Raw genomic sequence first — 24,180 nt, 5'->3', positions numbered from 1 at the left:
CCAACCTCCAATCAAATATCGAGCTTATTACTCAGATGTTACACATGTATATTCTTACACTTATCATTACAAGGTCATACATAATTTCATTTAGTCGATTTTCCCGTTGAACACTTCGGATCGAGTCCCCGATGCGTGGTGGTTTCAGCACGTAGTTCCACCCATCACATAGTTCGGCTCTCTTGTACACATGGTGAACATGAACAATGAGTACCACCCATGTGACCTAGCCACTTTATCTCGTGGCTCTCTTGTCTACATGGTGTCCTTCACCTGGAACCACACATGCGACCTAGCTACATTTATCCCGTAGCTCTCTTGTCTACATGGTATACATCCCGTATCACACATGTGCCCTAGCTACCACATAGTATCTCGTAGCTCTCTTGTACACATGATGTGCACTTAGCACCATACATGTGACCTAGCTACATACCATTTATATCTTTCGATTTCGAAGGTTCAACCAGGAAGTATTTCACTTTCTAATACTTATTTCCATTCTTCCAATAGTCGATTATGATTCAAAATCAGCTACAATATATAAAATATGCTGAAATATAAAAACGTAAATAAAGATAATGTATTATTTACATACAAACTTACCTCGGTGCAAAATATGGAAATTTTGCAAGTTAGTCCAAAATCTTTTCCTTCCCCCGTTCGAGGTCAATTCCACGCCTTTCTTGATCTATAACAACACATTTAGCTCATTTAACACTCATAATATCTATTTCAATCCAAAAATCACATTATGGAAAAATTACGTTTTTGCCCCCTAACTTTTACAAAATTATGATTTTGTCCCTAGGCTCGGAAATTTAATTTCAGCCCTTATTCTTATGTTTTATGACATGCTGAAAATTTTTCTCTTCTATGACAACATCAAATTCTCACTCTAACATGTACTTATGAACATTAGGTATTTTTACCGATTATGCCGTTTTGCTCGTTTTCGCTAAAAATCGCTTAGAAAAGATTGTTCTCCTAACTTCAAACATTCATATTCTACCATCAAACATCAAAACACATGCATATTATTCATGGGTAAATTTTTAAACATAAACCCTAACTCGAAATAATGGTAGAAATAGGCAGACCAAGCTACGAGGATTTCAAAAATGTAAAGAACATTAAAAACGGGGCTTGAATGCTCTTACTATTGAGCTTGAAAGCTTGGAAAAAACCCTAGATATGGTGAACATACAAGTTTCGGCCAAGGAAGAAGATGGATGAACAAAATTTTGGCTTATTTTTTCCATTTTATTTCTTTTAATTACCAAATGACAGAAATACCCTTAAGGCCTTTCTTTAAAATTTTGTCCTATTCATGCCAATTTTTGTCCATATAAAGTATAATGGTCTAATTCCATTTAAGGACCTATACTTAAAACCCTCATTTCAATCAAGTACTTTATGAACTAGAACACACATTTTTCACTATTTCAATTTAGTCCTAAACATCAAATTAAACACCCAGTCATAAAATTTTCAACATCGGATTCGTGGTTTCAAAACCACTGTTCTGTTTTGGCTCTAAATCAGGCTGTTACACTAATGATCATGAGCACAATATTCCAGAAGCCTTTAAGGGCATAAAATTTGAAGAGATTACTTAGGCCAAGGGTTTCCTTGACGAAATTGAGAAACGTTTTGTCAAAAAATGATAAGGTTGAAATCACATCACTTCTGACTTCTTTAATGTCTATGAAGTATAAGAGTTAAGGAAACGCGAAGGGGTACATTATGAAGATGCTCCATGTGGATTCAAAACTTAAGGCACTTAAGATCAAGCTTTATGAGGAATTTCTTATTTTTAGGATTTTGATATTGCTTATTGCATGACCATCTATTCCCCTGTTCTCCCACGAGGTCCTTCATAAGGACCATTAGTTGCTGGGTCAATCTTTGGTACTATTAATGATGCGCAATGTATTGCTCCAGATGGTTCTTTAGAATTTAAATCCTTTGTTGGCGGGGTGAAAACTTTATTCCCTAGCATAATCAACTTAGTACAAGGCGTTACCCTTTTTCTCCTAATGATGTGATGAGGACATGTGAAGAATATATTCCTAAAAAAGTGAAAAAGAGTGTATATCCTTCCTAGTCATCCATTTGTGCTAAAATACCGTCTGTGAATGAGATGTTAAGATCCCTGCATATGGTTATTATTGAAAGTGAGGTTATAACATATGGCTTACAACGAGCTTATGCTAATGAGGAGCTTAAGTTAAACGAATTCAAGAAAGAAAGTGAGATCAATGAGCAAGCTCTAAACAAAGCTCGCTAACTATATAAGGAGTAGGAGGAGAGAAATAAGGAATTAGAAAGAAATGCTACTAGTTGGGAGGAGAAGGGAAGAAAATGAAGGAAGACCTCAACAGGTTGAAAGCAGAAAAGTTGATGTTAGAGGAAAATATGAAAGAAATAGAGACTTCTCATAAAGTTAAAATTGAATATATGGAAAAAAGACAGAGTCAAAATAGAAAATTTGAAGAAAAACAGTAGGAAGCATTAGAGAAATAAAAGGAAGCATTGAAGATTCTTTACCGGAATTGAAGTCAAACATCATATTTCACACTCAGGTCACTATTGGTCCTTTTGATATTCAAAAATGGTGTTTCAAAACTGCCGTTTTCGAGACCATTGAAAAATGGGCTGTTACAGGATCATTGAATATTTTATATCTTTATGGAAACCCTGATGTGGTGGATGGATGTATATACATATAAGTATGTGTTTTATGCCTACAGGCTTTGTGCTTTGGTGCCCTAGTATGGTGTAGTTGAAGCTCTTATGAGATATTTGGTGTGGTGTAGTTTACCTATGTATCCGAGCTCGTTTTACTAGGGTTCCATCAGGCATAACATTATTATTGGAATGGGAAAACTTGAAAATGTAACAAAATAGATATATAATAAAATATGGTACTGAAATGAATACAAATGAGTTCATAGATTCCAGAAAAGGGAATTAGATGGTTTGTAAATAGTTAAATGATGCAAAATGGAATTTGGATTGAATGCTATAGTGTTGAGATTGTGAGTGTGTAAATCATGAATTGGTAATATTAGTTAAGGGTCATTAGATAGGTCTTGATATATGTAATTGAATTTGATCCTTTATAATGCGATAATGGTTGAATTGGTTTACCACTTGATTTAGGTACGCATTCATATAAAAATGGTTATGTAGTGTGTTGTAATATGGGGCATGTATTAGTAGATATTGGATTTATATGTATCTTTTTTTTATTTATATTGTTATATTATGTTATATTATCTTAGATCATGAAAGTACCACAGAGCCTTGTTGTTCATCGTATTGTTTGTTTTCTCTATGCACATGTTTAGGTACTCTTTGAAGCCTTGGAAATTGAAGTCAGCATCTAGACCGTTCGATTCAACTAAGTTTGTATAACTCATTTCATTTTGGTCAAATGGAATGTGCTTATGTTTTACTTTGTTCAAATGATACAAATGCTCAATTTTGAGAATTGATAACGTAAATGGATGAAATGGTTAATAGTTATGCTTGAAAATAGTGTTGATGTTTTTGGACATTGGTTGTTAAACAGGTTGAATACATGTTAAATGATTAATAGGCATTGAGGGCATCCATGTGTGTTATATTCTAGTTGGGTAATGTATAAAATTAAAATTTGTGGAAAACAGGGGCCACGTCGTGACGTTATGTAGCGTTTCAAAGAAGAACCTCTAACGTCACAATATTAACCTGACATTTTGCAAACTTTACAATTTGGTCCTAATGCAACCTTGGGTTAGCAAAAGAGCTTTTGTAAGCTTATTTAATACCCGAAATGATCCTATAACGTATTATTCTCACATGTCACTTGTATTTAAATGTTTAATAATTTGAATTGAATATAATTGGTCGTGGTTGCTTTTACAACGAATGTGACACTTTGTAGCTTGGACTAGACAATTCAATTAGGTGTGGGGTGATACATTTCTTCTCCGTTGACTATAAATGGATAAGGCGACAACCTCCCTTGCATGGGCTTATTATACTAGAGGATGATTTCGAGCGACTCGAAGCTCTTGTTTTACTTGAGAATTTTGTTCGAGCATTACCTGTGTTGTTGGTAAAGTTGTTCTTGCTGTTGCATGCATTCCAAAATTAATTTAATTTGTTGTTACAATTTGATAACTTACTATGAGGTTAAATTGGGATTTTGCATAATTTAGTTTTGTACATTTTTATATTTTGGTGTAGGATAAGGGTAAATCCCATGTTTGCAGTTTGCAGGGATATTCTTATTGGTTTGATCCATTTTAATTCACTTCATCGCATCAATTGCTAATAAACATAATAGATTTGAATAATTGATGACAATCTACACAATGATTGTGTAGAAAGTCATGTAAGATGATTGTGAGTGATTATAAAGTAAGAGGAAGGTTATGGAGGGTGAGTTATTGGGGGCTTTTAGCACGTTTTTTGTATGTGATGGAGATGCGAAATGTATTTTTCAAGGATTCTCATATAGCATGGATGTGACTTGATGCACACATAGATAGGTTGAAAATTAATCAATTAACTGTACCAAAGCTGTCATTTTCACTTATGAAAGCTCAACCGATTTGTGATGAATTTTTAGAGGAGATCTAAACATTTCTAGGTTGAGATGTCTTCTAGTTGATGAAAGAGTCATCTCTTAGCTTTGAAATGCATTTTGAATCATATCATTTTGACTTTGAGAGCTCAATATATGGTTGTTTTAGTGAAGATAGCAAAATCAAAATTTCTATACATGAATAAAACATGAATTTTGAGTTTTATATGTTGATCAACTTTTAAATCATATTGGGTTCAATTTTAAGCCTTTATTTTGATAATTTATAAGCCTAATAATGTATTTATTAAGTCTTATAGTTTTTGGATTCACTTATTTAGAACTTTTAATATTTTAGATTAATAAGAGTTTGACTAGGTCTAAAGAGGTTTATGTTACTTGCATTGCGAGATAATTGACTAAGTCTTGGGAGATTTAGTAATTACTTAGGGTTCAAGTAGAACTTAGACATGCTTATAAAAAACTAAGTATGACCAACCATTTTAATATGTATTATGTTTGATTTTTTATTGATAAAATACTCCAAAGGAGATTTTCTTACAAGACTAGTTTAGGGTTTAGGATTTTGATAGAATTTTTGCTTCAAATTTTCAAGATTGGGGTGGAGGTTTATCGCAACTTCAGCGCTTAACTAATTCAAGTCAATTGAGAGGGTTAGTTAAAAGCTAATATAATATTTTATTGATGCAAATTCACCAAAGGAGGTTAAGTTATATATCCAACTATTTATCATCAACACTAATCATATCCTTTCTTCTTTTCATCAATCCATCTATCATATTTTGTTTATTTTCTTTAATTCTTTAATTCTCTCTAATTCTTATTTGAATCTAAAAATTTAGTGTAGAAGTCACTATTACAAAAAGTTGCAAGAAGCCACTCTCGCTTTTTGGTTATTCAGTGTAGTTTTGTCTATGTTAACGTAGTTTAATTGATGATCACGTTTATATTTGCTTTTGCGTAGGCAATCAAATCAGAAGGTGCTATGTTAGTTTGTGAGGACTATATAGCAGAGATATACAATAACTCTTTAAGCTCAAGACTTATCGGAATCGTCTTAAATAATGTTTTTAATCCATGGAGAAAACTCTCTTATTTGCCTGTAACGCGGTCACTCTAGTGTTATGTGATGAGATGGAGTCATAAAATACCTTACTAGGTGTCAAGTAAAGGCTTAAGGTGGCATAAGAGTGGGATTAGGTGTCATTGTTGGATGAGGACAAATCGTCTCTTCCATGCATAGCCATACACGGGTGGGAAGAGGAAACTCTTAAAAGAAATGAAAAATGGGGCTGCTTTATCTTACTACCTACTAATCCAAACAGATGCAACGTGGAAGCTAACTTCTTGGTGCGACCATTGGCTTCAAAACTAGCTACACTAGTCGAATGATTGTGTTGTTAATTGAGCTTCCTCAACCGTTGCTGGGGTGGTAATCAGCTATATAAAATGGGGACTCCTACTAAAATGCTATCTCATCTTTAAAATGGATTTCAAAGTTTAATATTTAATAGTTTTAAATTTGGACTCTTTTCCAAGTTGACTTACTGCTAAATCGTGTTTCAAAGGATCTATGGACGACTGCTTTTAAAAGCTACTTATGGTTGTTTCGAGAGACGCTGCTCATAAACTCTTTGATGTCGTATGATTATTCGGAGTAGTGGATGTGTTAAATGATTTTATAAGGTATAAGAGTATGGGAGAACATCATTAAAATTTTGTAAAAGGATTTGGCAATTAAATCATGAAAGGAATTGTTGATAGTCTAAGCTCTAAAAAATTTTGTACTCAAGGGATTGCAATATGTAGTGTATTATATGTGATGGTAACTTAGCATTTAGCAATAAGCATGTAAATTAATAAATAATCTTAATTTTCGGTTTATATGTTTAAATTAAACTTTAACAATAATTTATATTAATTCTTTAAGAAATATTTAAATTTTATATTTAATGTAATTTAAATACTATTTAATTTATTTTTATTATTTAATATTATGTTTAAAATAAATATTTTAATTTCTCCATAATATTGTTTAATAACAATAGAGAACACCATAATTTTTTATAGTACTTTTTCAGAAACACTTTTCTAATTCTTATATATATATATGATAATGTAACATTCAAGTAATATATGAATAGAACAGCAGCTCACATCTGTCGTCAAACCTCACGATTATAATAATTCAAGTATGAAAAGCTTTTCCAAGAAAAAAAATTCAACAAAAAACCTTTCCATATATTGAACGAAAACAGGAAAAGCTTTTCCGTCTCGTTCTATCAGTTGCCTAAATCATTCAAATGATCCAAATTTAAATACGGGATTTAATTTACACTCTGACAATTGCCCGTGAATCCACTCACTAAAAGTTACTCTGTTTTTCTTCCCAGAGTGGCAGAAACGTACTCCAAAACCCATCTTTCTCTTGTCTCCCTTATTTTCTTGCTCTGTCTCTCTCAAATCAATTTCCTTTTCTTATGAACGGCCCTCGTTCGCTGGGTTTCTCACCCTCTCTTTTGCACTTTGAAATGAACTTCCCTTTCACTTCCCAATCCCATTGTGAAATAAAAATGGCTACTTCAAAATTCTTTCTATCTTCTCTTCTTCTGTTACTTTTTGTTCATGGAGTTTTGCCAAGAGCAGAATCCAAGACGTACTGGGGAGATGTTGATGCCTTGAAACAACTCAAAAATGGAGTCCAACCTAATTCTGTGAGTCCGGGTTCTTGCTTGGGTTCTTGGGATTTCACATTTGACCCATGTGACAGCCTCTTCAGTGAAAGATTCACCTGCGGTTTCAGGTGCGACCTTACAGTTTCTGGGTTGAGCCGAGTAACGGAGGTTACTCTCGACTCTGCTGGTTATATCGGTTCTCTCTCTTCCATTTCCTGGAACCTCCCTTACTTGCAAACCCTTGACCTCTCCAACAATTTATTCTCCGGCAGGATTCCAGGCTCACTTTCCAACCTGACTCGGTTAACTCGGCTGGGTCTTTCAAGGAATGCATTTTCCGGTGAGGTACCAGCCTCGATTGGGTCCTTGTCTGCTCTTGAAGAACTCTACCTCGATAACAACAACCTACAAGGTCCTATCCCCGCGACTTTTAATGGTCTTGGTAGCTTGAAAAGGCTCGAAATTCAATCAAACAACATCTCTGGTGAGTTACCCGAGTTGGGTTCACTCAAAAACCTGTACTTTCTTGATGCAAGCAACAATGTCATTTCTGGGTATTTGCCTACAACGCCGCCACCTTCTTTAGTCCAAATTTCCATGAGGAACAACATGATTGAAGGCACAATCCCTCCAAGTCTTAAATATTTGAACTTTCTGCAAGTATTAGACCTGAGTCACAACAATCCATTATTGTTAACATTAATGGAAGACAATTAATAATGGTTGTCATTAACATTAATGGGAGACAATCAATAATGACAACCACCAACTTTGGAAAAGTGGCAAGGGATAATTTTTTTTGATCATTGAGATAATGGGCTATTTATTGCTTGGTCCTTGAACATCAACTATAAATAGGCCTTCTCATTTCTCATTTCTCATTTCAATCATCCCAACCAATCTTTCTCTCTTAGTTTTCTCTCTTCTCTCATTTGAGAATTCTTAAGGAATTCTATTTGTTTGTAATACTTTGAAGATAGTAAAGTTATCATCTGGTGTTAGTGCCCGAGGACGTAGGTATAATTTACCGAACCTCGTTAAAACTCTTGTGTTCTTTCTTGTCCTATTTTTCTTTCAATATTTGAGGGTATAATAGTAGTATTTAATTGTGCTATTAAATTACTATAGAAGGGATATTCTGTCTAAGGAAAGACTTGGTATTTAAGAGATCCATGTGATCCACCTCTCTTCCCTGGGAATTGAACTTTGTGTGATTTTTTAGTACAATAATTTACACGCTTCCGACCCTATTGGAACAACAAGTGGTATCAAGAGCTGAAGGTTAATCGTAGTATGCTCTGTGGTTGCAGTTTAAACTGATCTTCCACATCAGAAAAGATTTCCTTAGGCATATTGAAAGATTATGGAGAAAACGGTCGGTGTAGGAGCTTCAACATCGTCCATGTGGATAAGACCGACAATTGCAAATGCAAGATTGGCCGTGGAGATCTTTGATGGCACGGGCCATTTTGGTATGTGGCAAAGTGAGGTTCTAGATGCCCTTTTTCAGCAGGGTCTAGACATTGCCATTGATGAAGAGAAACCAGATGATGTATAGGAGAAAGATTGGAAGGCGATCAATCAGTTGGCATGTGGCACAATTCGATCATGCCTTTCTCGAGAGCAGAGGTATGCTTTTTCAAAGGAGACTTCTGTAAATAAGTTGTGGGTGGCACTTGAAGAAAATTTTTTGAAGAAAAACAGTTAAAATAAGCTCCACTTGAAGAAAAGACTGTTTCGCTTCACATACGTCCCAAGTACCACAATGAATGATCACATCACCAAATTTAATCAGTTAGTCACTGATTTGGTGAATATGGATGAGACATTCAAAGATGAAGATTTGGCTTTGATGCTGTTGGGGTCACTTTCTGAGGAGTTTGAGTTCCTAGAAACTACTCTACTTCATGGCAGGAGTGATATATCTCTGAGCGAAGTCTGTGCGGCCTTATACAGTTATGAACAGAGAAAGGACAAACAGAAAAACTCAATCAGAGATATAGAAGCTTTAGTAGTCCGAGGTCGTTCATACACTCGGAAGAAAACTCAAAAGGGGAGATCAAAGTCAAAGTCCAGACTCGGGAAAGATGAATGTGCTTTTTGTCATGAGAAAGGCCACTGGAAGAAAAATTGTCCAAAGCTGAAGAATAAGGGAAAAGCTGCTGTAGATGCTTGTGTTGCTAAGCATGATACTAGTGACTCTGAACTATCACTGGTTGCATCATCATCGTCGTTCCATTCAGATGAGTGGATATTGGATTCGGGTTGTACCTATCATATGTCCCCTAACCGGGAGTGGTTCTCTGATTTAGTAGAACTAAATGGAGGAGTTGTTTATATGGGCAATGACAATGCCTGTAAAACTGTTGGGATAGGTTCAATCCAATTAAAGAATAAAGATGGATCAACCAGAGTTCTGACTGATGTTCGGTACGTGCCCAGTTTGAAGAAAAATCTCATCTCATTGGGAGCCTTGGAATCTAATGGTTCAGTTGTTACTATGAAAGATGGGGTTTTGAAAGTGACATCTGGCGCACTTGTGATATTGAAGGGCATCAGGAAAAATAACTTGTATTACTACCAAGGTAGTACAGTTATTGGAGCAGTCGCTGTAGCTTCCGGCAACAAAGAATTGGACTCAATACAGTTGTGGCATATGAAGTTGGGACATGCCAGCGAAAAATCCTTGCAAATTCTGGTAAAGCAAGGATTGTTGAAAGGTGTAAAGGCTTGCAAATTAAAATTTTGCGAGCATTGTGTTCTGGGAAAGCAAAAGAGAGTGAAATTCGGTACTGCTATCCATAATACAAAAGGTATTTTGGAATATGTTCACTCAGATGTGTGGGGGCCTTCCAAGACACCTTCATTGGGAGGAAAACACTACTTTGTTACTTTTGTTGATGACTTTTCCAGAAAAGTTTGGGTGTATACCATGAGAACTAAGGATGAAGTGCTTAGAGTTTTTCTTAAATGGAAAACTATGATCGAAAACCAGACTGGCAAGAAAATCAAGCGGCTTAGGACGAACAATGGAGGGGAATATAAAAGTGATCCGTTCTTCGATGTGTGCCAAGAGTATGGTATTGTTCGAAATTTCACAGTTAGGGATACGCCACAGCAGAATGGATTGGCAAAGCGTATGAATTGAACATTGCTGAAGAAAGTTCGATGTATGTTGTCCAATGCTGGGTTGGGCAAGCAATTTTGGGCTGAGGCTGTGACATACGCTGGCCATCTTGTTAATCGTTTGCCATCATCTGCATTAGAAAGAAAAACTCCTATGGAGGTATGGTCTGGAAAACCGGCTACAGATTATGATTCCTTACATGTGTTTGGAACCACTGCATATTACCATGTGAAGGAGTCAAAGTTAGATCCGAGGGCAAAGAAAGCTCTCTTTATGGGAATCACTTCTGGAGTGAAGGGATTTCGTCTTTGGTGCTTAAGCACAAAGAAAATGATCTGTAGCAGAGATGTTACCTTTGATGAATCTGCCACATTGAAAAAGGTAGCAGATAAAGATATTCAGACGAGCAATACTCCACAGCAGGTGGAGTGTACTCCAAAACAGGTAGAGTTTGAGCAGATGGGGATTTGCCCAGTTAATAAGTCTAATTCTCCAGCCACAATGGAGGAATTAGAGGTTGAAGAGGTTCTGACCCAAGAACCACTAAGTACACCAGAACCAGTTGCAGTTGCAAGGCCACGGAGAGAAATTCGTAAACCTGCTCGATTTACTGATATGGTGGCCTACGCCCTTCCCGTTGTTGATGATATTCCTATCACTTATCAAGAAGCAATGCAAAGCTTAGAAAGTGATAAATGGAAAAGCGCCATGGATGAAGAAATGCAGTCTCTCCGGAAGAACAATACTTGGGAGTTGGCGCAATTACCGAAAGGTAAAAGGGCAATCGGATGCAAGTGGGTATTCACAAAGAAAGATGGATCTCCTAGCAAGAAGGATATTCGCTACAAGGCAAGATTGGTAGTTAAAGGCTACGCTCAGAAGGAGGGAATTGACTACAATGATGTATTTTCCCCTGTTGTGAAGCATTCCTCCATTAGAATTTTGTTGGCCTTGGTAGCACAGTTGAATTTGGAGCTAGCTCAACTTGATGTTAAGACGGCTTTCTTGCACGGTGAGTTAGAAGAGGAGATCTATATGACTCAGCCAGAAGGATACACAGATGCTGGTGGTAGAAATTGGGTTTGTAAGCTTAACAAATCGCTATATGGATTGAAGCAATCCCCGAGGCAGTGGTACAAGCGATTTGATAGCTTTATGAGAAGGCAGAAGTACACAAGAAGCAAATATGACAATTGTGTATATTTGCAGAAGCTGCATGACGGATCTTTCATTTATCTACTCTTGTATGTTGATGATATGTTAATCGCTTTGAAGAGCCAAAATGAGATAGATAAGTTGAAGGCTCAGTTGAATCAAGAGTTCGAGATGAAAGATCTAGGTGAGGCCAAGAAGATTCTCGGCATGGAGATAAGTAGAGATAGACCGAGAGGCAAGCTCTGTTTAAATCAGAAGCAATATCTGAAAAAGGTATTACAATGTTTTGGTGTAAATGAAAACACAAAACATGTAAGTACCCCACTTGCTTCTCATTTGAAACTTAGTGCTCAATTATCTCCGAAGACTAAAGATGAAAGAGAATATATGGCGAAAGTCCCATATGCTAATGCAGTTGGGAGTTTGATGTATGCGATGGTGTGTACGAGGCCTGACATTTCACAAGCTGTTGGAGTTGTGAGCAGGTATATGCATGATCCTGGAAAAGGACATTGGCAAGCTGTGAAATGGATTCTACGGTATCGTCGAAAAACCGTAGATGTTGGTTTAATTTTTGAACAGGATGAAGCACTTGGTCAGTTTGTAGTTGGATATGTTGATTTTGACTTTGCTGGTGATTTAGATAAACGTCGTTCAACTACGGGGTATCTGTTTACTCTTGCGAAAGCCCCAGTGAGTTGGAAGTCTACCTTACAGTCTACAGTAGCTGTGTCTACTACAGAGGCAGAATATATGACAGTTACAGAAGCTGTTAAGGAGGTTATTTGGCTTAATGGATTGTTGAAAGACTTAGGAGTTGTTCAAAGTCACATAAGTTTATATTGTGACAGTCAGAGCGCTATTCATTTAGCGAAAAATCAAGTCTATCATTCAAGAACCAAGCATATCGACGTAAGATATCACTTTGTGCGGGAAGTCTTTGAAAAAGGAAAAATTCTACTTCAGAAGATTCCGACAGCAGATAATCCCGCAGATATGATGACCAAGGTGGTAACAACAATCAAGTTTAATCATTGTTTGAACTGGATTAACGTCCTGAGAATTTGAGCACCTTCAGGTGTATGGCGCTCGAGAGCGCATTTGTAGGCACTACAAAAGATAGCTTTATCGAATTTGGGGAGTTGAAGGAAGTGTGTGAAGATGTGATTATCCTAATCAAATCTTCAAGGTGGAGATTGTTAACATTGATGGAAGACAATTAATAATGGTTGCCATTAACATTAATGGGAGACAATCAATAATGACAACCACCAACTTTGGAAAAGTGGCAAGGGATAATTTTTTTTGGTCCTTGAGATAATGGGCTATTTATTGTTTGGTCCTTGAACCTCAACTATAAATAGGCCTTCTCATTTCTCATTTCAATCATCCCAATCAATCTTTCTCTCTTAGTTTTCTCTCTTCTCTCATTTGAGAATTCTTAAGGAATTCTATTTGTTTGTAATACTTTGAAGATAGTAAAGTTATCATCTGGTGTTAGTGCCCGAGGACATAGGTATAATTTACCGAACCTCGTTAAAACTCTTGTGTTCTTTCTTGTCCTATTTTTCTTTCAATATTTGAGGGTATAATAGTAGTATTTAATTGTGCTATTAAATTACTATAGAAGGGATATTCTGTCTAAGGAAAGACTTGGTATTTAAGAGATCCATGTGATCCACCTCTCTTCCCTGGGAATTGAACTTTGTGTGATTTTTTAGTACAATAATTTACACGCTTCCGACCCTATTGGAACAACACTTATTTCCTCTTTAACCACCCATCTCTTCAACAACTCACTCTCGCATTCAACTTCTTTGATTCTTTACAAGCTCCCTCTAATCTAGGCACCCAAAGTGAGCTTATTGCTGTTGACTTGAGCAATAACGAGCTCCAAGGCTGGTTACCTCCTTTCTTGCCATTAGTGCCAAAGCTGTCAGCTTTATCCATGGAAAACAACAAGTTTTCGGGTATGATCCCTATCCAATACGCATTGAGAGCGGCTCTGCCTGCCTCCGGAATTGCCCCGTTTGCAAGACTGTTGCTTGGAGGGAACTACTTGTTCGGACCAATTCCAGGGCCATTACTGGTACTCGAACCAGACACTGCAAATGTCAGCCTTGCGGACAACTGCTTGATCAGGTGCCCATCGCATTTCTTTTTCTGCCAAGGTGCTGACCAGAAATCTTTAATGGAATGCAAGAGTTTTGGTTCTGTAATCCCTTGAACCATGTTATTTCAGCAATGTTTTTAGTTGAAACATCCATGTGTGTCTTTCTTGTCTAAGATTCCTTCTCTATTGTTCTCAGTTCGGGCTTGTTAGTTTTCAGTTTGTTAGTGGGAAATCTAAAAGAAAATCTTTGTTTTCGCATAAATTGTAATAATTTTGTATATTTTCAATATTTTGATTTTGCTCACATGGTCTTATGGGCGTGGGGGTATACGCTAGTAAACAATATAGTACTTGGGTCCTACTTGTCCTTTGAGGCTTATCAGATAGGTCCAGATAATTGCCAACCTTATTCGGTTTATTTTAGGTAACTCTTGGCCCAATTAAAGGACTTATTGCACCAATTAGTGGCTTGGATTGATAAATTTGATTACTTGAACTCTATGTTTTGTAAGAATAATCTGCCTTTTTGTATGAACAAAGCTATGCTTCCTTATCATATCCCGTGACTGTAGAGAAATAAATGACCTGAAAGGCACAGTTCAAAGTGCATGTCGAGACAATTTTTTCCCCCCTCGCTTGTATTTACAGCTATGAAATACAGAATCAATGAAGCTGTGGATATATATCACCTGTTGAAATATGCATGATTTGTGATACCATTAATGCTTTACATGAATGGAGCCCGCGAATATTATTACGCTTTCAGGTCCCGCTCCCATGTAAAAATGAGATTACTGTTAACTATTCATTGGTCGAAAGTGGGATCAAACTTATCATGTCTGCAAACACAGTGCAATAATTTTTACTGGTTCCTTAATTCAAAAGCTAAGCCGATGGTCATCAATCATCATGCTTCAGTTCATAGACAAATACAAAGGATGCTAAAAAATATAATTAAGTATTTACTTTGATTCATTTGTTGCTTAAACATTAAGATCCAAAATTTTATCACAGCCGCCTCTTCCAGGTTGGCCAATAGGCTTATATTGTATGCAACTGGCTGGAAGTTCCCCCGATAGGCTAATATCCATTAATATTAACTTAATGAAAGCCGGATTAATCACATGGCAGCACTGTTTTCAATATCTGGCAACTTGCCTTCAAATGAATATATAATAAGATTGGACTTTCAGGTTCATGATTTCATAGTCATCAATGGAGATTTCATTTCATAACAATATGTTTTCTCTACTTCTTTTGCTCTTACCGTCACTATCTTTCTCACCATCTGCCTGGGCGGCCTGCAATGCAGTGGACAAAGAAGCATTACTGGGATTCAAGCGCACCATCACAGCTGACCCTTCACGACTATTGCAATCATGGATATCATCAACTGATTGCTGCACATCCTGGAAAGGGGTCGCTTGCAATTCTGTGGGAAGAGTTGTCAATGTCACACGCTCGGGCCTTGTTTCGGATGACGACGACCTTTTGGATACATTCATGAATGGAACTTTGTCTCCCTCCCTTGGGAACCTATCCTATCTTCAACTTCTTGACCTTAGCAATCTCAAAAACTTGAATGGACCAATACCACTGGAATTTGGCAAGTTAAGGCGTCTTACTCATCTTTTTCTCAATTCAAACCAGCTTACAGGGTCGATACCGGCAACATTCAAGCACTTATCTCGGCTGGAAAGGCTTTTCCTCAACAACAACCATATTTCTGGTATTATACCTTTCTCTGTTATTGGATCCTTAACAGCACTCACCGAACTTGGTCTTTCGGAAAACCAATTGAGAGCATCAATTCCAGCAACAATAGGGAAGTTGGTATTATTGACAAAGCTTGATCTTCATGCTAACAATCTTTCTGGCAGTTTGCCTACAACTATAGGCAAGCTTAAGAGCCTCAAATATCTGGACTTATCCCAAAACACGATAAAAGGCAGCATTCCTAAATCCATAAGAGGACTTTCAGCATTAGAACTCCTAGATCTCAATCAAAACCAGATTACAGGAAGCATCCCTTCATCGATTTCGGGGCTCATCTCTCTTCAGTTTTGCCGCATATCAGAAAACAAGCTTACAGGAAGTTTACCTCCATCCATTGGCTACCTCCCAAGCATTCAGAGGCTAATCCTTGAGAACAACAAGCTAACTGGGAAATTACCAGCTACAATGGGCCACCTTGTCACTCTTACTGAATTATTCTTGTCGAATAATCGTATTACCAGCAAGATTCCTTCTAGTTTCAGCAATTTGCAAAGCCTTCAAACATTAGATTTATCTAGAAACCATCTCTCTGGTGAACTTCCTACAGAGCTGGCCAAGTTGCAGAACTTACAGACATTGGATCTGTCGTTTAATCCTCTTGGACTAGTTAGCATACCAAAATGGTTTGCTAAATTGAAACTTTTTCGGCTTATGTTGGCGAAAACTGGGATTAGAGGGTCTCTTCCGAGGTGGTTATCTTCTACATCCATTTCTACGCTAGATTTATCAGCTAATGCTTTGACAGGGAAACTACCGCCTTGGATTGGGAATATGACCAGCCTTTCTTTACTTAATTTATCAAATAACGGCCTTCACTCATCAATTCCAGCTGAATTCAAGAATCTTAGGCGTCTAATGGACCTTGATCTTCATTCAAACAAGTTCTCCGGTAACCTGGATACAATTTTCTCCAAAGGAACTGATGACCCTATAGGCCATTACAACTCTATTGATCTATCTGACAATATGTTCGCTGGTCCTATTAATGACTCCGTTCTACAGAGCTCTGCAATGGATTCTATTACATCGCTTGTTCTGTCATATAATCTGCTAAAAGGATCAATACCAAAATCCATAGGGAAGTTGACTGAGCTGAGAATCTTGAAGGTGGTAAGCAATGGCCTTTCAGGGAAGATACCAGTGGAGCTTGGTGATGCCATGGGATTGACCACAATTTTGCTTTCGAGGAACAACCTCATGGGGAGCATCCCAGGGAAGGTGATCAATTTGAATGAGCTCAAGGAATTTGACGTGTCGCATAATCAATTAAGAGGGGAAATTCCTCCCCATAAAGCCATAATCCCTGTATCTTCATTTATTGGTAATCCTGGATTGTGTGGAGCCCCTCTTCCACCTTGTGAACGTTCATAGTATTTTTCATAAACAAATTTATAATAACATGGATATTTTCAATGGAAGTATTATGGAGTTTCTCAATAATATGGATATTTTCAATGGAAGTATTATTGATCCTCCATTTCTTTCCTCATCATCTTACACGACTAGACTATCATTACTTTTCGGATGTGAATGTTAGATATCAATACGAGTCTAACATGATTTTTTTCAACCTTTTTTTTTTAATTTGATCCTATTCCCATTTCCATGTTAAGATATTTATCTAAACCAGATTTTCAAAAGATAAACAATTAGTACTAGAAGACAAGGGAAAGAAAAGTGTGAAGAGTTTTATCTAAACAGGTGAGTTTTAATTTTATATGGAAGCAGTACTGTGAAATTGTAATCTCATGCTTGTTTTGTAGTGTCAAAGAATGGAGAAAAGCTGTTTTGTAACGGCTACAGCTCTCACTAAAGACTTTAAAATAGTATTTATTATTGTTAATGGGCAGGTTCATTAGGCATGCTTGTTTCACTAACTGCAGACACTTCAGTCCAGACTATTACCAATAGAGCAACGGACGGATCTTAGGATTTAAACAAATGGTCTGTAATCATAAACATGAAGACAAATGTCTTCTAACGAAGCCAATATAGTCAGAGCTAACATGGCTACTTCTAAAGGCTACATGAAACTGAGATACTGACAGACCACTTTTTAACTGCTCCCACTTGGAGGGCCAACATTTCCACTGACATGTTTTTCCCTGGGGAAATAATATAACAATACAAGGAGATCAAAGTGTTGCAGGGCTTCCCTGTGTTGAATACAGAAATGGGCCAAGGCCATTTGAGAGGCCTAAACAGACCATGTATTGCAGAAAATTTTCATTAAGCTCTAAAATGAATACTGCATCATCATGGTGCATACTATATCAAAGGATACTGAATACAATTGAAACTTTTTGTTCGTCTTTTCTCCCTTGAACACAACTTTTTATTTAGTCTCTACATATAGAGAACTTGAACACAGATAAGATTAAGCAGGGAAAAGCATGATTATTTTGATGCCTAAAATGCATCACTGATGGAAAAATAGTTTAGAAGTTGGGAGAAGCTGAACGGTAGTTGTCAGAATGCAAATGTAGAGGCAAATTCCATTTAATGTGCATGGTTTGGCTTCAGTAAAGGAGAACTACTCCGCCCTCCAAATGATTTTTTTGACCCACCACATCCCCAAATCCAGCATCTACCCTGGTTGCCACCTCCCCAACCCCAACCTCCTCCTCCTCCACCATTCCCACTCCCTCCCCGCCTCCTCCACCTCCCCTACCACCATTGCCTCCTCCACCTCCTCCTCCACCATTCCCACCCCCTCCCCCGCCTCCTCCCCCTCCATTTCCTCCGCCCCATCCTTGACCATGACCATTGCCGTTTCCTCCGCCACCTCCACCTCCTCCCCCACTGCCTCCACCACCTCCCCCACCCCCACCTCCACCACCATTTCCACCACCTCCGCCACCTCCTCCCCCTCCATTGCCCCTACCTTTTCTTTTCCAGTGTGGTTTTCCTTTTCCTCTACCATTGCTATTGCCACTGCCACCTCCACCATTTCCCCCACCACCGCCGCCGACACCACCAGTGTCTCCTCCTTTCCCTCCACTGTGAACATTACCGTTGCTTTGGACAAAAATTTCTTGAGAAAAATTCGTTCCTTTTTCTTGTACATTATCAATAAAAGCATGGTTCTCACTTGAGACCATATTGCTGGAACTAGCATTGGACCACCCAGGAACCCCATTGTCTCTCTCAAATCCATCCATTCCATCAACGCTACATGGGCTGATCATCAACACCACCGCAAGTAGAACCAAACCCCTTACTTCTCTTGTTACTTCCATTCTCGGTCTCAACTTGAGAATGCAAGAATTCACCCCCTCCAATCCTTTTATATATTCTTTGATTGTTATAGTAAAACAAGCAAAACTACAGCTTGGAACAGTCCCCACACGAACAAACTTGAAGTTACCAATACCGAACAGCACCTTCAAAAAGGCTGCAAAAGTGGGACAAAGAGATGAAACTATTCCTTGAATCACAATATGTCCCCACGCTATCCATTTTCCCCTGGCTAATGCAGTCTTTAAGCATACACCGACTCCAATTTAAGCTCTCTGCTTTCTTGATCTTGTTTAACAACGCTATGACTCCATACTATTTTAAACTGATACAACAATAAACAAATCCATATGTTTTCTTGTCAAGCAACCTTGAACTTCAAGGACACCCATTGAAATGGTGATTTTATTTCCCAAAAAGAAACTAAAGACTAGGCATGCACGATAAGCCCTTCTTGAACATTCCAATTCTGAATATGCCGAAACACTATTAAATTGCTTTAGGGACTCTTAACGTATGAGATCATCGAAGTGACTTTATTTAAAATAATCATACACTTGCAGCCTGCAGGCATTGAAATAGTAGAGAAATTGTTTTCATGGTGACCTACCAGGATTATGGCATAAACCAGCGGCCAGCTCATTTTAACGGGACGAGTTTATATTATAATCTTAAAAGATGAGGATATTTAATTGAAGAATACATCAGAATAGTGGAGGTAGCTTGAGCAATGCCCTAAACATATCCAGAGTGAGGTAGGAGAGGAAGATCATGGCTTTTGCTTGACGAATGAAATTTGGGGTAGTAGTGGTGGCCATGTGCGGCTGAGAAAGATAACATGCAGATTGGAGAGGCCATTCCAAATTTAAGTTTAATTTAGTAGTTGTATTCTTGAGGATGTATAAGTGTAAACTTGGTGAAGTGCAATAGAGATAGATAAGGTCCTCTAAGGACAATTTATTATTATTTTGTTCTAAACTAAGGATAATGGTTATGAAACATAGACCCCATGTGATGGAAAATTCCCATTGCTTCAAGTAACTATTTATCATTGTTATTATTAGATGATTTATGGTTTATATTTAGAGTTTGTAATTTTTTTTATAACTTTATTTTTAAAATTTAAATTTGTAATATTTTTAGAATATAATGTAACTTTTCACTGCACGTTATTATTTTTATTATTATTGTTATTATTATTATTATTATTATTATTATAGAAGAGTTCATAACTTTAAACTAAGAGAAAGAATTACTAATGTTGAGATACTATAAATTTATTAAATTTCAAGTCTTAAACATAATGTTGTATAAATCAATAGGGATAATAACAAATTTAGTTTTTAAAGTTTATATATTTTATCAATTTAATTATTAATTTTATTTTAAAATTAAATTTGGTCTTCCAAAATGGTAGATTTGTTATTTAGTCCCTTTAAATTTTATGATATTATATATTAGTATAGTGATATATTGCACTTTGCCCCCCTCCCCCCCCCAAAAAAATTATGATTCATCTCTAGCCCTTCCTAGAACAATTTTTTGGCTTCGCCCCTTCCCTCAACCTCTAATAAGAGTCACATTTGACCATCAACCTTTTACAGAATATTCAAATTATTTTTTAAAGAAAATATTGAGTAAAATGTTATTTAAAATGACAATTCATGTATACTTAGACTAATTGTTTTTTCTAATTTTATTAATTTTTATATTTTTCTGAATTTTATATTTTTAATATTTTATACTTTTTAAATTATTTGTTAGCATAACATATATGAAAAATAGTGTCATGTTAACATGAAATATATGTAGACTATTACATAGGTTACGACGCCAAAATAGTTTAAGAAAACTAATGTTTTAGTCTATATTTTCATTTAAAAAAAAAGTGATTTGACTTTTTTTTAAAAGTCATGGTCGAATTTAACTAAAAAAAGAAAATAAGAACCAAATTAACAAGAAACACTTCTAAGATAAAGTCATTGCTAAGCAAGATGCTTTTGAATTTTTCAAAAGTGTTTTTGGGACAAAAAATCCAAAGCATTTTTTGTCCCAAAAGCAAAAGCAGACAATTTTAACTTTTATTGAAAAGTGCTTTTTTGCCCCAAAAGTACTTTTGAAAAGCATTGTTAAACTAATCTTAAGTCATTTTCATTAGATATAGGTATTAAATTCATATCAATTGCTGTAATTCATTATTTTACCGAATTATTCCTTAAGATAAACGTTAGTCATAAAAAGACTTAGAAAAATCACAAAACTCCAAATATCTTAAGGGAACGTAGTGTCCTAACCAAACACGCTAGATACGCAAAAATACCTAAACTTTAAAGATGTACATATAGTATCAGAACTCTAGAAAACCCATACACATAATACAGACAAAATCCATCTGAAACACCAAATAATAGAAATGAACAGTATTGCTAGACCCAAGTGGCATGTCATTTATATCTGACTATTTTAACTTATGTTTATTATGGTATCGAAATATCAAACTAGAGTTTAGCCAAATGCTCTGTCATAATTTGTTATGTCAAATTAGGCTCCTTAGTATGCTTAAAGAGCTTGTTCCAAGTAATTTATATGTTCTTGTCATGTTTTTACTTAGTTTTCGATCTTTTCCTTAATAAGTTAAATAGTATGTTTTATGCTACTTTTGAGACCCAAAATGGACAAATACACCATAGGGACCCTAACAGTTGATTGAGTGTTGTAGGGAGTCAACGGTGAACCGAACGTGAACAAAAATATCACCTAGAAGGAGGTATCACGATATCAAAGAATGAAAGTCGTGATACCCTTGACAGTATTGAAATGAGAAGAACTGGGACCATCTACAGTGGTATCGCGTACCCAACATCCAAGGCAACCCCACATTTCAAAACTGATAAGGGTATCGCGATACCGGACCAGGGATATCACGATGCCACTGTCGTGAGGGAAAAAAATGACTGTAAGAGTAGTAATTGTCCAACTTCAACACCAATAAAAAACATACGTTAAGGGGCATTTTGTTCAACAAAAATATGGTATGATGCCTGATAAAAAAGGCCAAAGTTGGCTAGAGAGACACACACAAGACATTTTAGACACAAGTTTTAGCTTAGTTTTCTTAGTTTTTTCTTCATCTTTTTAAGGTTTAGTCTTTTTCATAGCTGTAGGGTTTAGTTTTTCTACATTTCTTGGTTTTCTTTGTATTTTCTTAGTTTACGATTTAGTCTTTGAAGTTTTTATAAGTTTCTTTATCTCTTGTGGTTATATTGACTTTGAGATGTTTTTATTTACAATTATGAACTAGTTCTCTAGATACCTAGGGGGATAAACCTTATGATAAATTCTGTTATTTGATTTCTATTTTATGAGATAAATACTTGAATCTTGTTCTCAGTTATGTGTGTTTATCTCTTGTTTTAATATTTTCGGGATATTAATTCATGTTTAATATGCTTAAATCAGAGGAGGAAAAGTCAATGTTTAAGAGTAGATATAGCATAATTGAGCGGAGTTGCATGCAATTCTAGAAATAGGAGGACATAAATCTACCGGATTAGAGTCAACTCAAATAGGGAATCCATAGATCAAGTTAATGTGATAATAGGGGTTTTAATTAGAAAGAAATTTCAATTAACCAACCTAGAGTCAGTTGCTCTTAGTCTTGAAAGGGATATTAGCATAATTTAAGAATTTCTATGGATCAAGATACCAATTGAATAAATCGTTTAATTCAAATTCATAATGATAGATGAAGTCTAGGTGGATTCTTTCCTAGATATTTTTTAGCTTCTTGATTATTTTTTAATTATCTTCCCAATTTATTCTCTACTGAGTTCTTTAGTTAATTAATTTAGTAGATTTTAACTTAAACCAATCACTCCAATTTGTTGGTTAAATAATAGGAAAACAGTAATTACTAGTACTTTTAGTCCTCGTGGATACGATATCTTTACTCACCATAGCTATACTATTTATCGATAGATGCACTTGCCTTTATCGTATTTTTAGTTAGCTTCGTAACTATCAGTCAGTTGAATTATACGCATGTAAATTATCAATATTCACGTAATTAATTAAATGCTTATGACGGAAATGTAATGACCTGAATTTTACCGATGTCGAAATAGTGTATTTTCGGGTCTTTATTTCTTAAAAGTAGATTCGTAAATATTTATTTAAAAATATTTACGAAGTAAAATGAGTGGTTAATTAGAGTTTAATTAAGTGAATTTAATTTAATTAAGAATAATTGGATAAAAGGATTAAATTGAATGAAGTGTGAAAGTTTAATTATAGAATAAAGAAAATTAAAAGGACTAAATAAGTAAATAAACCAAAAAGAGTGTCAAGTGTATGGCAAAAATAAAATACAAGTATAATAAATATAATACACACATTTGTAATACATATATGTATTTGCTTATTATTTAAGTAAATATTAATGTATTTATTATTATTAAATTAATATTATATGATAAATAAATAAAAAGTTGACAAATGTATGGTATGTATTGTGACATGTGTGATACTAATATACATACATTTTTAAAATACATGTATATTTACTTATTATATAAGTATATTATTAAATAATGTATTATATAATAAATAGATTAGTGAAAGACAAGTGTGATATTATAATGGATACAAATGTTAAAAGAATATTTGTTATTAAATAGATTTTTATAATGGATAATTATTAAGTTATTATATTATATTATATATATATAATGGTTTAATGAAATAAAGAAAGAAAAAGAATAGAAATAGAAACAGAATAGGCCAAACGAAAAGCAGTGAAAGAAAGAAAGAGAAGAGAAAAGAAAGAAGAAAGGGAAAATTAAAGGTTTGAAGTTTGAGGTTTAAATAGGTATGTCAATTTAGTCATTTTTACTTAATTTTGATGTTTTAGAAGCTTTAGAACAAAGTTTTGATGAAATTAAGTTGATATTTTGAAAGTTATTAGATTTCTAGATAATGTTCATGTTGAGTAAAATGATGAAATAAGGGTTAAATTGATAGAAATTCAAGTTAGAAATGAAATAAGGATTGAATTGTAAAGTAATTCATAAATTTTATGTTGTAGGGACCAAATTGATGAAATTTTGAAATTAAGAAAATATGCTGGAAAATTAATAGTTAAGTATGAGTTTGAACAAAATTTGAATAGAAATGAAGTATGAATTAAGATAGAAAAAGTAAGTGAATTTAGTTAAGATTAAATTGAAATTAAAGTAGAAATTTAATAGAAATTGTATTAATTAGATGTAAATTAGTAGTGAATTAACGAATATGAATTGTTTTAATTCTCATAGTTAACGTTGTCTCGGGAAATCTCGGCTAAGCAAGGGAGAAAATACGGTTTGTATTTTTATAATCCAAACCTAGTTATTAATTGTTATATTTTTTTTATTCAATGCATTTAATAAATGTTGAAGTGAGAATTATTGTGTTTATAATGGAAATGGATTAATTTGGTATGTGATGAATTTATATTGATTGA

The 24,180-nt window shown here is 35.4% G+C and overlaps 2 protein-coding genes across 3 annotated transcripts; both read left to right on the top strand.

Annotated features, from left to right (window-relative positions):
* The first annotated feature begins 6,965 nt into the window (after positions 1-6,965).
* LOC107927027 (receptor-like protein 35) lies at positions 6,966-14,034 on the top strand. Of its 2 annotated transcripts, none has more exons than XM_041083997.1 (2): positions 6,966-7,954; positions 13,291-14,034. In XM_041083997.1, exons 1-2 carry the CDS (start codon positions 7,078-7,080, stop codon positions 13,779-13,781), a joined length of 1,368 nt encoding a protein of 455 aa, XP_040939931.1. In that variant the 5' UTR covers positions 6,966-7,077; the 3' UTR covers positions 13,782-14,034. The 2 variants fall into 2 exon arrangements, with proteins under 2 accessions (XP_040939931.1, XP_016713485.2); XM_016857996.2 differs by having other exon boundaries at positions 6,966-7,958; positions 13,316-14,034.
* A 504-nt stretch (positions 14,035-14,538) lies between these two features.
* On the top strand, positions 14,539-16,861 carry LOC107927020 (probable leucine-rich repeat receptor-like protein kinase At1g35710). Its single transcript, XM_016857987.2, has one exon. It carries the CDS (start codon positions 14,883-14,885, stop codon positions 16,812-16,814), a length of 1,932 nt encoding a protein of 643 aa, XP_016713476.2. The 5' UTR covers positions 14,539-14,882; the 3' UTR covers positions 16,815-16,861.
* Positions 16,862-24,180: the final 7,319 nt, after the last annotated feature.

Source organism: Gossypium hirsutum, chromosome A12 (assembly GCF_007990345.1).
Source record: "Gossypium hirsutum isolate 1008001.06 chromosome A12, Gossypium_hirsutum_v2.1, whole genome shotgun sequence".
Lineage (NCBI taxonomy): Eukaryota > Viridiplantae > Streptophyta > Magnoliopsida > Malvales > Malvaceae > Gossypium > Gossypium hirsutum.
Note: the sequence above shows the minus strand (reverse complement) of the source record. Positions and strands in the feature narration are given on the sequence as shown.

Excerpts from the sequence above, each read along its gene's own strand:
- LOC107927027 (XM_041083997.1), top strand. The coding sequence starts at position 7,078 with ATGAACGGCCCTCGTTCGCTGGGTTTCTCACCCTCTCTTTTGCACTTT. Across the intron at positions 7,955-13,290 it reads ATTAGACCTGAGTCACAACA|GCTTCCGACCCTATTGGAAC; the intron begins ATCCATTATTGT and ends AATAATTTACAC.
- LOC107927020 (XM_016857987.2), top strand. The coding sequence starts at position 14,883 with ATGGAGATTTCATTTCATAACAATATGTTTTCTCTACTTCTTTTGCTC.